Source organism: Diadema setosum, chromosome 22 (assembly GCF_964275005.1).
Source record: "Diadema setosum chromosome 22, eeDiaSeto1, whole genome shotgun sequence".
Classification (NCBI taxonomy): Eukaryota; Metazoa; Echinodermata; class Echinoidea; order Diadematoida; family Diadematidae; genus Diadema; species Diadema setosum.
Genome location: NC_092706.1, coordinates 4,320,179 through 4,335,733, shown reverse-complemented (window position 1 = coordinate 4,335,733; position 15,555 = coordinate 4,320,179). Strand labels below are relative to the sequence as shown.

The 15,555-nt window shown below is 40.2% G+C and overlaps 1 protein-coding gene across 1 annotated transcript in view; it reads right to left on the bottom strand.

Annotated features, from left to right (window-relative positions):
- Nucleotides 1-5,145: 5,145 nt before the first annotated feature.
- LOC140245478 (ras-related protein Rab-5B-like) overlaps nucleotides 5,146-15,555 on the bottom strand; it is a 35,246-nt gene continuing 24,836 nt past the window's right edge. The window contains exon 6 of the mRNA XM_072325049.1: nucleotides 5,146-9,758. Coding sequence (XP_072181150.1) covers nucleotides 9,634-9,758 — 125 coding nt within the window. The 3' untranslated portion in view covers nucleotides 5,146-9,633. The remainder of the gene's footprint in view (nucleotides 9,759-15,555) is intronic.

Genomic DNA, 15,555 nt, shown 5'->3' with positions numbered 1-15,555 from the left:
GGCACAGATGTGTGCCTTGGGTTGTAGATGTGCAAGACGTATTTTTTGACAGTACCCAAAAGTATGTTGCCATGGTAACGGCATATTATGGGCAAAAATGGGTACAAATCTTGCGTCGCGAACTCCTCCCACAGTTTTTGATCAATTTTTATGAAATTAGGTACAGATGTTCATCTGAATATGTTAATGTGCAAGACACATATTTCTGCAGTGGCAAAAAGTGCGTTGCCATGGTAACGGCATGTTATTGGTAAAATATAGGGCAAAATGCTTCATGGCAAAACTGCTTCATCAGTGTTCTTCCAATTCTCATGGAATTCATATTGAATGTTTGTCTTAGGATATAGGTCAGCATGACACATTTCTTGACAGTGACAAAAAGTGTGTTGCCATGGTAACAGCTCACATATTATGAGCCAAAATGATGGAAAATTTTGTTTTGCAAACTACTTCCTCAGTTTTTGCCCAATTTCCATGAAACTTGGTACAGATGTGTGCCTTTGGTTGTAGACATTGCAAGACGCATTTTTCGACAGTACCCGAAAGTACGTTGCCATGGTAACGGCATATTAATGGCAGAAGAGCAAGGAAAGATCTTGCGGATTTAACTACTTCCTCAGTTTTTTGACCAAAGCTTATGAAATGTTGTTTGGCGGGGGTATAACCAGTCGCTGTAGCGACATTTTTTAAATACGTGTTCAGGGGCACCTCGTTATAATGAGCTGCTCGAGGCCTCTAAAATTTCCTTGTTATATCAGGTATCTTGTTTCATATTCAGAGGGGGAAAACAAAGAATATCAAAAAAGAATGGGACCAACAAAATTACCTCATGATATCTGGTTTTTCACTACATCTGACGTTGTAACGATCTGCCACTGTATTACCTTGAACATTTTCTTTACAGTAGACAATGTGAAGCAGTGTAAATGCGAGGGTTTCACATTTCTCTGTTCTCCCTTTTCTTCGTTCTTTGCTCCCGTCTTCTTCCTCATGCTTCCATGAAACCTTGGAGACCAAAACTTGAGCTTCAGATATTGCTCTTTGGAACCTTTGAAGGGGCAATATTTGCCTTAATAATTGGCTAATCAACTACAAAGTGCCCAATATCACAATGTTGACTATATGACGGCATTTCCCTCTCGGTCTAGATTTTATCGCGTGTATTGGATAGGCAAACAATAGCCCGATTATATAAAATGACTGACTAATGGGTGATAATGCCACTGCATTGGGGTTCGGGGTGCAGAGTGGTATGCTGTACCTGGAATTTGTACTCGCTGATGTTTCAGTGTATGATAATGATGTATGTACTTTGGGGGGGGGGGGGAGGGGGGAATCAGAATCTTAAAAAAAACCAAACAAACATAGTTTAGTGGGCTGGACTAAAATACACATGTTGTGTATTAAAAAAAAATCCCCTTTACAAAATCAATGTTTCTTTCTATACAGTACATTTTTGCATTTTCTGAAAAAGAACCCCATACATTTAGAGCCTTAGGAGCAGTGTAACACACCTTTCCATAACAGACATCTCTTCAGAAGTGTCCACTGAACATTAGGGTATACATTTGATTAGACATGCAAATACTTGTACCTTTCTCAATATAGATCAGTGCCCACTTTGTGCCTTTCTCAATATATGCCCACTGTGTGTGAGTGGCTTTCAAACTCCATATTGTCTTTTACTATGGGCACATTCACAGAGTTTCTAGCTATTTTCTCTTGGGATACAATGTACATCTCCAGACTTTAAGAGGTTATCTGGACTGTCCACTCAAGTGCCACAGGCTGGCCTCCTCGCATAGTCCAGTTCTGACAATCCGTGCCGAGTAATGCATTGATATCCAATGTTTCCATTTGTACAGATGTCCACAGCCAAATGAGTTTACAAGTACAGCACAAGTGTACAATATCTTGCTTGATTGGACAATAAAGATGCATGTACTTCTGTTGAATTCCAGTGTCATGTCGTAATTTTTGCACAGTAAAATGACATGTATGTCTGAAGGAAATACCTGGTACTGTAAACGTTAATACTTTCACGCGATTATTATTATTATTATTATTTTTTTTTTTGGTGCTGAATGGCTCAAAAACATATTCAGAGGTTCTTGAATTTGTGCTATGCAATTGTCAACCCATTCAAAGTGTGCAGAGAAAATTGTGAAGATACTTTCACAGGTCTCAGAATTTGCACTAGCCAAAAGTAGCCCGAAATCTGTGAAAATTTCTGTGTTAACAGTATACAATGGAATGGGATGACTGAATGCCTTGAATTAGCCTATACTTTTGCTCCAATTTGCTATTTTCATCCCCCCCCCCAAGTGGAGTGCCATTATTACCTCCTCCAAGGGGGGAGGTTATGTTTTCGTTAACCGTTGGTTTGTTTGTTTGTTTGTTAGTTTGTTTGTCTCTGTGCAAAATAACTCAAAAAGTAGTTAACGGATTTGGATGAAACTTACAGGAAAGGTTGAGAATGACACAAGTAACAAATGATTAAATTTTGGTAATGATCCGAAATTTTTTTCGGAATTTACGAAGGATTTTTAATATTTTGACAGGTAGGGTCAATGAATTTGGGAGTTCAAGCTGCGCATTTTTTGTGGTTTTCAAACGCGTACTAAAGTGCGTGCTCCACTTTCTGCTAGGGGCGAGGCGCGCCGCGCAGCTGAGGGTTTATGATGTAACAAAGGCTTCTATATTGGGAAATCGGGCAATTTTTCAGCATGTACAGTATACCTATTGGTGGAAATCGCAATCTCTATGGAAGAGCCCAAAGAGCTTTTCCCCAGGGGTGGAGAGGAGAAAAATCTCCTTGGTGGAAAGTAGGTGCTTAGCGGAGGTCTGCTCTCTCAGAGTGCTTTTCTAGTTACATAAGGGTTAATTTTACTCAAAGTGTATATTTCACTCGGTGACTACAAAAGTGACCGTTCTTTTAAAAATATGTATACATGGATGAGAATGGGTGAAGTAAAAAGTAATCTTTAAGCTCCAAATGACATTTCAAGTTGTGATACTATTGGACCAATATCTCATCATCAGAGCAGCATTCATGTGTATTGTATGTAAACTTTTCCTTGCTTTCAATAACTAGATCACATACACATTGAAAGAGATGTTGACCCCCCCCCCCAAAAAAAAAAAAAAAAAAAAAAAAATCCTTGCTTCTTATATTTTGACCTGTAGATATTTTGTGCAATACATGTAGTTGAGCATTCACCTTTCTGATCTCATATCATGGATATTTGGGATTTCTAAGATACTGAGAAGAGGAAGGAAAATGACAGATATGCAGTGGCGGATCCAGGTGGGGGCGCGCCAGGCGTGTGCCCCTTTATTTTTTGTCAAAACAAAAGAAATTTTTTTAAAAATGGGGGGGGGGGGAGCATGTGTGTGCCCCCTTTCATTTTGCAAAGCCCCCCCCCCCCCCCCCTCCATTTACGGAATTCCTGGATCCGCCCCTGAATACGTATTATATGCATTATGCATCTTTTCAGCAAGAGAAAAAATACTCAACATAAGTAGAGTATGTATATGTAAGAGCATGCAGTACAAAACATCACTGGGGCTCTCTCTGTGTCAGCATGTCTGTGTCTGCATGTACTGTATACGGCATTTATTTCACGAGTCTAAATTTTCGCGTATCGGGACTTCCCTACAATTTCGCGAGTCGTTAAATTCGTGGAGTCCTGTACTGAACGGAGAAATGTTTACGTGTATGTCACATTCATATCGGCATTAGAGTCAATATTTTCGCGTCTTTAATTTCGCGAACAGCAGCTGACTTGGGAAATATTCGGCGTATACAGTATCTGTACATTTCAAATAATACTGAATCTGACATAAAACACTGTACAGTGTATTTAACTGCAGTTGCATTTTGCCAATGTCGCCAGTTGGCCAACAATAACATCTTTCAACAGGAAGCCAAATGATCGTCTCTTACAATACAATGTCTGTTGTTGTGTCCAAGGTGGCAAATGGCCAACTTTGCTCTTCTTGCAAAAAGGTATATAGTACTCTTTGACTTCAACTATGTACCCACTCACGACATTGTTGTACGAAGCCTTGTTTTCAAAACACATGTATGATCATATGATGATATACTATGTACATGTACATATACATATAAATGCATATTACACAGCAAGTTGTTCTGGATGATGGAGCACATATTTTACATGTACCGATGACATTTCAACTTACTAGTACTAGAGGTTCTTGGGCAAATCTACTGTAATACAGGTCGTAGTGCATGTACACAAGAAATGACAGAGAGACCCGTGTTCCATAGCAAAATTGTTTTATTTATTTCGCACTGTGAACGGAGTACACATATGCCATTTTACATGGTAAATAGTATACACATTGACGTTTCATTCAATTTTCTCTAAATTACATCATTTTCTTCAACATTTTTTCCTTCTTTTTTTTTGTTGGGATAGAACAAGCATGATCAATACATTACGACGAGAAAAGAAATAAAATACACCTTAAACTACATTGTAATGTCGGGACATAGTGAAACCATTCCAATATGAGGACATACATTCAACATTCATTCCTGTTTGGCTACACTGCACTGCTGTAACAATAGTATCTTAAAGTTAGAGCTTGGTAGTGTCACGTATAAATATCAAAATATCCCTTGCCTTGAACACAAGCATTCAAACGTCTGAACGTCCAAAGAAAATAATACACAAACTAACTCCCCACCAAGTTCCACCTTAGCAAAGAAAATTCTCAAGCCATTCTACAAAACACTGCTGCAAGTTTCATTCTGCATAGTTTCATGCAATCCAAATGACTTGCTTTTTAAAATTCTTTGCTACTTAAAAAATGCATGTTACTTAGATAAATGTGCAGTTCCACCATGTGTTGATCCCTTGGATTTCAGGTTAAGCAGCCAGAGGGCCAAATGTGAACATTATCATATTTTTCATACTCTACAAACACATAGCAAAAGCAAAACTGAAACAACTAACAATAATTTGAATAATAACAATAACAATAATAACAATAATAATAATAATAATAATAATAGTAATAGTAATAATAATAATAATAACAATAATAATAATAATAATAATAATAATAATAATAATAATAATAATAATAATAATAATAATAATAATAATAATAATAATAATAATAATAATACAGACAACAAAAGCAATGCTAATAATTATGACAGTGCCTAAAAGTTTGCTATTCCCTTCTTTCCATGTCTTCTAAATGTAGTCAATCATGTTTACAAAGTGAGATGCATATCACTGAAGAGAAATATTGAAGTCCCTTGATCTTAAACTACTGGCAATGTTGATAAGGATAAAAGATCATCAAAATCATGAACCTAGCATTTCCTAGCTGATACGTCTAACAGCTCATCTTAAATAATATCCATTTGTTTTTTTTTTTCACGAAGAACATTTACATGATCCCAAAATTACGAGTATATATTAATATGCTTTACTTTGTTTGCTGTCGGTTTCATACAGAACTCAAACAGCGCTCGCCCACTCGTATTTACATCGACCACTTACTACCTAAATCCTTATATTGTGGGTCAGTTCTGCCGTGCCATTACCACAAGTTCATATGCACATCTGTGAGATAGACTGATCTACATAATGTGTGAAGTCTTGCCCCCAGAGGACACTTCTAAGGGGTGCTGGAGTGCTCCTCTGCGTAACAGGCACGGAGTGACAACCTGCTTACTACATACCTGGCACCATGTACATGGGTAGGGCTACAGTGCTCTTTGGGTACCAACAGAATTGCACACCACATGGGGTCTGGAAAACAAGTCTAGCATGTCCTGTCCAACGATGCTGATTTAAAGTGCCACACCACACTCCAGAATGTCAGATGCATAAAACATGTGCTTGTTCTGGTAGCTTTACAGTTCTCTGCTGTGTTTTTGATGTGACTAGAAACCATACAGACCTCGACAGCAATTTGCTACGAAAAATGTGAAGCTAATCTCCCTTCCTGTGATCATTATCTAGCATGGAGGGGTGATACATGGTTAAAATGAAAACAGGTGAAAAACAAAATGAAAGCTAATTCCGTACAGAAATCCTTTCAGTGTTTCCCCACCCACACAGCAGGAACCGGAGACAAGAAATGTACAAAAATCCTACATGCACTTAAAATATACTAGCATGCGACATAAACAAATCCTGCATACATGTGGGTATAAAATCTCGGAAACACCATTTTCTCGTCCTCAGCGCAAAAGAAAAGGAAAAGACAAAGATAAGCACATAAATATTTCGTATTGTCCATAAGTTTACCGAGTGCAAACCAGTACTTAGCTAGTGCAGATGATTGGCATATTCAGCATGGCTTTTTTTTCCCCTTCCCCCACATGAAATTTCCAATCTGAAAGCATAAGATGTCTTTTGCTAAATATTACACGAGCAAGAAAGCTATTCCCTAGAAAAGTTCATAAAACAAAATGCTAAAAAGGCAAAATATCACAGTGGTTTATCATCTCAAAGATTGTCAAAGGGCACCTTTTAAGTACAACCTTTTCAACACAGCAATTCTCCCAATCGCATATAAATGTGAACATTTTGTCATAGGGGTTGGGTGCGTAAGCTGGTCATATGCTACTAGAAAATGAATGAGGTGATCTCAAGCACCCGCGTGCAACACACGGAGGTCAAGCGGGGTTGAATTTTCGGTGTTCTCTTGTGCACACCCAGTAATACAGAATCACTGTGCATCAGGCATGGGCAGGGCATAATGTGCTGTATTCAAACCACATTTAATTTTTTATTTTTTTTTTATCAAGTCTGAAAAGATTGTCACTTCACAACAGAAATGCATTTTCAGAACTTATGTGACCTTTCTTTAACCAACATGCAACAATTCCCAAGAAAATCTACAAAACTGTGGTAGTTTTGAGATGGAAAAAATGCTCCATGTTTGCGTGTATGACCAACTAGAGCTTGCGCTGTGCATCGTCGAAGCGTTGATGCCACACCGTTGATAATGAAATTAAACGGCGCTGCCGCTGTTTGAGTTTTCATAGTTATATGCAATGGGGAGAATTCACATTGGCAACTGGAAACAAAATTAGATCTAATTATGTCTGTTTTCATCAGAAGTAATGGTATGTGCCATTGGTATTGATAAGTTTCATTGTTTATGTAGATGCTGGCAGAGAATACACACTCAATTCTCCAATGCATGGCAAGTGATTTCCATACACTTCAAATTGCTGGGGGTTTAGAAAAATAGGAACATATTCAAATAAATGAAGATGGGTCAATCGCAGCGGCTGGCACAGTGCTTGTATAATGCCTTCTAGCAGAGTGCATCAAATTGGTCAATAAGAGAACGCATCTAGCCAGTTGGTCAACTGAATACATAAGAATATCATTGATCATTTGTCTACATAATCTGGCTAAGGTTTTTACAAATAAGTTTTTCTCTGAATTATACAACCGCTGACCAAATCCCAAGTATATAATCTAAACTTTGAAAGCAGAAAAGGAGAGATAAAGATACCCATCTCGTACAACCTGTATGAATTAAATATGTCTCCTTATCATTAGCCTGGCAAAAATTTAAAGATGGATTTCAACAAAAATGGAAAAAAAGTTGTCAGCGTGATCTGTTATGTAGGTTCTCACCATTTCAGCTTCTGAGAAAGGAATCTATGGACTCTTGAGAAAGGCAACAAGAAAAAAAGACATGTACATGTGCCTCTTGTTGCCATTTAAAGCAGAAAGTTCAATGATCAATTATGCATACCTATGGATGGTCTACTTTCCACGTTCATTAATCAGGGCTGCACACTAACTCTTTTTTCTTTTTTTTTTTCACTGGTCCGACCTGTCTGTTTCGCCAGTAGGTACCAAGTTTTTCTATGTTTTACTGGTCCATTCCTGAAAAAGCTACTGGTCTGACAGTAATTTTTACTGGTCAGGAACCGTCGGACCAGTGCCAGTGTGCAGCGCTGCATTAATGATCTTCTCGTACACATTTTCAGAGTGCATCGAGTGTGCTTGCACTAACAAAACATACACAAACAGAACGAACAAACAAACTCACACACACACACACACACGCACACATGCACTTACACACCCACAAGTTTACTTGGTGTAGACCATAAAAATATTAGCATCTGGATTGTTTTGATCTGTCTTTATAAACAATGAATTACCAGTTTTAAAATTCACTCATATGTCCAGCCACCTACAGACATACATACACACACACGCACGCACACACAAAGAGGAACGCCCACAGCGCAGAAAAAAAGAGATAGAATAAAAGAAAGAAAGAAAAAAAAGATGATGTCCCCATTTCCTTGTGTACAATCTCTCCCTACAGACCACACAGTTTGCTGCTAAGAGCAAACCACCAACTATAACTTAACTCTTAAAAGACTTGAACATTTTGTCAGACATATCTACCAGCGACACAGGTTGGAACTCTGGGGTGAACTGGCTGAGATATAACACACACAGATACGTCTGCTTCTGCTCGCTACAATGAAACCAGTTCTCTACAGCTACAATTCTGCCAGGCGTATACTGGAACTGCATCACGTTGCGACGGCATCGAAGGACGGCTGACGCTCGCCGTAGTAAATGATTTCTTAGAAAATATAGAGGCCATACACATACACATGTTAGTGAGACAAGGAGCTATAAAGGGCAACTTCTTTCCCACCGTAAAAATAACCAACCACAGGAGACTTTATGAGGGTGATAACTATACTGCAAGATTACTGGTATACTTTGAAAGAAATGGGAATAAAGAAATATTGGAACACATGATACAAATAATAAGCATATAATTCATATTTACAATAACATTCACTTTGTTTTTTGTACTTATTTATATTCAACAACCATTACATTTTGTTTTAATATACATATTGTTGTCTATGAACATGTTAATTTCTTGCTGCACAGGAGGAATCCCTTGTTGTGGATGGATTTGCGTGGGATGGTGATCACATCTTTACATTTATTCATACAAATTTAACCATGAATATTTTCTCCTATCCTTCCACAGATGGCTTCTCTTTGTGTCCACATTATTGGGGGTGGAATATTTCACCCCTAGCTTGGATTCCCACCCTGCAACACAAAACTTGGCAAATAACGGCTGATGAGCGTAATACAGTGTATCATCAGCCTTTGGACGCCCCCCAAGTCAGAGGTGAATAGTATTCTAGGGTAGAAGTCAACTGTAAAAGGGTAGCTTGTGATTTCCAAGAATTCATGGTACTTGGGAACAGAGTGCTATTTTTTTTCTTTCTCTACCAGGCCTGACAATTGTGACCCAATTCAGGATATGAAAACATATGCATGGGAGGGTCCAAGGATTTCTTTTTTCTTCTTTCCCACACCACACATCATGAAAAGGAAAGGAGAACCGTTGGTAATACTTGAATTCTTTTTGATATACAGACTTGTTTACTGAAAAATCACAAAGGGGAATTTGAAACACACGTTGGCTGTTAAAAGGGATATCTGATTAGTTGCTAGAATGTTGACTGATATGTCGCTGACTCGTCGGCTGCTGCTGGGCAAACCCACGCTGAGTTTTGCCCTGTCTCACTGTCTCTCATAAGATACCGACAACCGTCCCTCCAGCGGCCCTTTGCTAGTTTTTGCAGCAGCCCCCTGACGACTGTTGGTTAGTTTGCGTTAGGTCCACACCGCCCCTGGATCCGCCCCTCTGCGCGCTGCTGGCTCCGCCCACTTGGTCATTCTTTGGAAGTTTCTTGGCTGAAAGATGCAAGTAAGACAAGAGAGATGAACAAAATTTCAAATCTGAATGGATGGCGAGGTACTGTGCACTCATTTCACAGCAATGTGATCACTAGAATAAGCGATTTGAATGAAAGTCTGATAGCATGAGTAAAGGACTGATAAAGAAAAAAACTGTACAAATATAAAAAAAGATTGTCACTGAGTCCTCTACACAAACCGTTTGGATTGTACACCAATCCTAACTTGGTCAAACCATCACGACGTTGCAAGAGTCAGGACTGTATGAGAAGTGTCATACAAGCCCCATTTTCTCTAGAACTAGAATATGTTTTTAATTATGACTCGTCTCAGGATATGTCAAGCACATACTTCATCACTGCAATATATGCAAGTTATGACCAAAGTCATATCCTCCACAAAAAACAAACAACAAACAAACAACCTGTCAATTTTTTCTACCTGCAAACACAATGCAAACGAGTTCTCCACCAACAGTGCTGTATAAATGTAATTGAGTACCACTAAGACGTAGGGCGGTACAAGCCCACACGCCAAACTGCCCATTACAACTAAACCTCACTGTTGAGCAAGTAATAAGGAGCATAGCCCTTCCTTCTCAATATGGGGACCTTGCCAAAATGTCCATGCATGTCAGTAGGAAACATCTTCTTTTTTTTTTTTAAATGCACCAAGATGAATAACAGACAGTCAAAAACAGTTTATGATTTCATCTTTTCCCCCAATTCCCCACATCTCAACTGCTATGCTGTCTTCACATTTACGCTGTCAAAACTAACTCTCTTGTTGAATTCCTCAGTCAGCTGAACTTTTAATAGATACCTGCTTTCACAATCATACAGGTATCTAGCGAAAATGTGTAGACACCTTTTTCTCACAAGTGTTTGTACAGAACACACTGAGAAGGTAGAGGTCTGTCTCAAGACATTACAGACAGTCCCTAGATCAAAACCAGTGGAGCTCAAGAGAGAGATCGGTGAGATACTTGGTGTACTTCACTTGATTCGCAACGAGTAAAAAGTTTTACGACGTCTTGTCAGGACAAGATATCGAGAGATAGATAAATTGGAATTTCCAGGGGGCCTCCTGAAAAAAAAAAAAAATCTGGGAGACTTCACGGCTGTGCTCGTACAGGTACGTGATGCCGTCTTTGATGAGACAGCACCATCAGTGGACAAATTACTTCGGGCCTCGGCAATTACGCTCTCTGTCATCGACTCTGTTGCTCATTAGAATGACTTAGCAAGTTGTATGTGGTTTCCGCTGAACAGACTTATTTGTGTCTAACTTGTTCATGGCTGATGGTGCGCAATCAACACGCCGTACGACCACACTCCTGTCACCATTAATACCATCTTGTCGTTTTATCTGATGAAGGTGTCTAGATCTGGGAAATCACCTCCCAGACTTGTGTACATTTTCCCCTCAATCATCATGCTACTCTTTTAAAAGACATTCTTAAATACCATCTAAGGAAGACTTGTCACAAATGTACACACAAGTAGTTATGTACATGTATCAAGGCTGTATGCATGGTTGTTTAATGTGTATGTACACAGGGTGACCAGATTAATGGAGAACATTCTATATGATATAGATATTGTACATACAGGCTGACCAGATCAGTGGAGAATTTTCTATGTGGTATACAATGTAGCTACAGTACATGTATGCATGTGACAGGAAATACATTATAGCTCACTCAATCTAGAATGATTTTGCCCATTCCAGAATATTCTAGGAAGTGCTGGCTGAGTGAGGCACTGCCCTTGTAACCCAATGTGATTGGTAGTTAATTTTGGCAATGATGTTATGCACATATTAGGCAGTGAGTCATCCAGGATTCCTGGAATTTGGACTTGCTAGTATGTTCAGGTATGTGGCCCCAGGTTGGAGAAAATTACAGAATGTACTAGAAAGGGGTGAATGGATAGTATATAAGCAGGAGAAATTCTGAGGTAGGCAGAGTACCCAACACCTCTGCTCTGAGAGTTACGTCACTTCTGGCTCTGAAACGACTTGTTATAGTCAGTCCTGTGTTACCTGCTGACCTGCTATACAAACTGTGTTTGTGGAGATAAGGCCTGGGAGACATTTTGCCTGCAGAGAATTAATTTGCCTACATTGGAGATAGACTCCATATTTTAATGTCAGCGGACATTGTTGCGGCAAAGCTGTGACGGGCTGGATTCCTCGCTGGACATTATAAAGTGAATCGTCATTCAACACATCAACTGAACGTGGTCGTCATAACGTTTGGATTTTGCACGTTTTGCTGTGGACACATAACTTGGATTTTACCCCGGATTTATATTTTGGACTATCGTAACCTGCACCTCTGGATTTACGTCGAAGGTATCATTCATCGGTGCATCGTGGACCATTCCTTTGTGCATCGAGCATCGTATTTGGACATTTCCAGGGATATTGCATGTAATAAGTGTAAGTGATATTGATTTGTAATTGTTTTATTGATCATTATTGTACTGATGTGAAAACCGATTACGAGTCTGTACCCACAATATCACTGTTAATAAACCGCCTGAACATTAGTTGATTGTTTCTTTTGGTGCGATCATTCTCAGAGTGATTTTGGTCGTAACAAAATTGGGGGCTTGTCCGGGAAGTGAATTTAAAGCCAAAACTTAGAATTTGGAACGTTCCGGAATCCAGAATATTGGTACATACAAAATATCAGTTGAGTTGATTGTTCAATTGTACATTGTGTGTAATACATGTGACAATGTCAATCAGTACAATGGATGTTCAGGCATTTGTTCAGAGGACAGATTTGTCCCTCAAAGATTTGCAAAGGTTACGCAAATGTGATTTGACTGCTATTGCACAGCATTTAAATGTTGATGTTCCACAAGGTGTAAGAAAGGCAGAAATTCTTGACTTGGTAGCTGGTCACATGGAGCTCAAAGAAGAAATTGACACTCCAGATCAAGCTCAAATTTCAGATCAAACACGGCTTGAGCTTGCTAAATTGCAAATGAAGGAGAAAGAAATGGAACTGGAGAAAGAGAAGATGAGGTTAGAAATAGAAAGAGAGCAAAGGGCTAGAGAAATGGAATTAAAGGAAAAAGAAAGAGAAAGGGAAAGAGAAAGGGAGAAAGAACAAAGAGAGATGGAAATGAAGAAATTCGAAATGGAGCAGCAAATGAAATTGCGTGAGATGGAAATGGCTCATGCACAGACTGTTGGAAATCGTGAAAGGGCTCCCTCTGAATTTGATTTGGCCAAGAACATTCGATTGGTGCCAAAGTTTGAAGAAAACAGAGTTGATGCATATTTTGTGTCATTTGAGAAGGTGGCTGACAGTTTGAACTGGCCACAGGAATTTTGGCCCATGCTCCTTCAAAGTGTGTTTGTCGGCAAAGCAGCCGATGTGTACTCATCTCTCTCAAAAGAGCAATCACGTGACTATGCTACAGTCAAGAAGGCAGTGTTGAATGCATATGAGTTGGTGCCAGAGGCGTACAGACATAAGTTCAGAAATTCGTACCGCAAACCAGGCCAGACACATGTTGAGTTTGCTCGTGAAAAAGAAATGATGTTCGATAGGTGGTATAGATCCCTGAAAGTGGATCAGGATTTTGATAACCTACGTGAGGTTGTTCTTTTGGAAGAATTCAAAAAGAGTGTTGCTTTCAGTGTGAGGTCGCATTTGGATGATCACAAAGTGACAAGTTTGCATAAAGCAGCCTTGATGGCTGATGAGTATGAGCTGACCCACAGAAATGACAACAGACCACCTTTCAGGAATTTCTCTGGAAATAAGAGAGACAAAAATCAGTCAAGCAATCCAAAGAATGCTGGTTCTGAAAAAGGCACGAGTTCTGAAACTTCATCGGTACCAAAGCCTCAATCTGACAAAGGGTCCAGTACAAGTGCAAATGTCATCAAATGTTTTCACTGTAACAAGACAGGGCATGTAAAGTCACAGTGTTGGAAGTTGCAAAACAAAACAAAGAAGGACATGGGATTTGTCATGTCAAAAAGTGTCCTACCAGAAAATAGTGTCCCGTTCAGTGAAACACAGGCCATTGAAAGTCAATCTCCCAAATTCAAAGATAGGCTGAAGCAGGTGGATGAGAGCTATCGTAGCTTTTTGTTTGATGGTGAGGTGACCCCATGTACTTCTGGTGAGGCAGGTAAGCCAGTGGTCATCCTGCGGGATACGGGGGCCTCTCAGTCGTTGATGGTGGATGGTGGTATGACTTTTCCACCAGATAGTGCAGTGAATGCAAAAGTCTTGATTCAGACTGTTGATGGCAGTTATATGTCAGTACCACTGTATAGAGTGGATTTGAAGTGTGACCTAGTTTCTGGTCCTGTCACTGTTGGAGTTGTTCCTGAGTTGCCCATGGTAGGCATTGACTTTTTGTTGGGGAATGACTTGGCTGGGGACAAGGTGGTTGCGTCTCCAGTTGTTTCGGATAAACCAGTGGTGGTTGCTGAAACTGAGCAGTTGCAGGAGGAGTTTCCTGGGATTTTCCCAGATTGTGTTGTGACTAGGTCTCAGGCTCGTAGAGCTGTTCAAGATGATGCGGATTCTGTTGATGTGGAGGAGAATTCCGGTGTTTGGTTGGCAGAAACCTTTTTCAAGGATTTGAATGATGGGGTTGCTGTATTAGGCTCCGAGGCTAACAGTGATGGGCTGTTTAGCAAGTCTTCCTTGGTTGAGGCACAGCAGGCAGACTCTGAGTTGAAAGGCTTGTCTCAGACGGCGTGTTCTGAGGCTGAGGCTGAAAAGGTCCCTGAGTGCTATTATGTCAAAGACGGCATTTTGATGAGGAAGTGGAGACCTCCCCATAGGCCAGCTGATGAGGATTGGACGGTGGTCCGTCAAGTTGTTGTCCCTCCCTGTTACCGCGGTGAGATCTTGAGGATTGCTCACGAGTTACCTGTTGGCGGCCATTTAGGCGTCAGAAAGACAAAGGATCGGATCATGAGACATTTCTATTGGCCAGGGTTGAATGTGGATGTGGCTGAATTTTGCAAGACTTGTCACACATGTCAGGTGGCTGGTAAGCCACAGCATTCGGTGAAGCCGGCGCCATTGATTCCGATACCTGCGTTTGAAGAACCATTCAGTCGGGTTCTAGTCGACTGTGTTGGACCTTTGCCTAGGACTAGGTCGGGTCATAAGTACCTCTTGACAATCATGGATATGTCTACACGGTTTCCAGAGGCTATCCCATTGAGAAATATCACTGCCAAGACTGTGGTAGATGCTCTAGTGCAGTTTTTCACTAGGTATGGGTTGCCCAAGGAAGTGCAGTCTGACCAAGGGTCAAATTTCATGTCAGGCATATTTCAAGAGGTGATGTATCGTTTGGGTGTGAAGCAGCTGAAGTCGTCAGCTTATCATCCCCAATCCCAAGGTGCGTTGGAGCGCTACCACCAGACCCTAAAGACAATGATTAGGGCATTTTGTGAGGAGTATCCCGAGGATTGGGATAAGGGCATCCCTTTCCTGCTGTTCGCAACGAGGGACTCCCCAAATGAGTCGACGGGTTTCAGCCCATTTGAGTTGGTGTACGGTCATGAAGTTAGGGGCCCACTGAAGCTCATCAAAGAGAAATTCATGATTGAGGATGATGAGGTCCACCTACTTGACTATGTGTCAAAGTTTCGTGAAAGGCTTTCAAAGGCTTGTGAGGTAGCTAGGGAACACTTGAAAGTGTCACAAGACTCTATGAAGAGAAAGGCAGACAAAAATGCCAAAGCCCGAACCTTCAAACCAGGTGACAAAGTTCTTGTACTGCTGCCCATACAAGGTGAACCA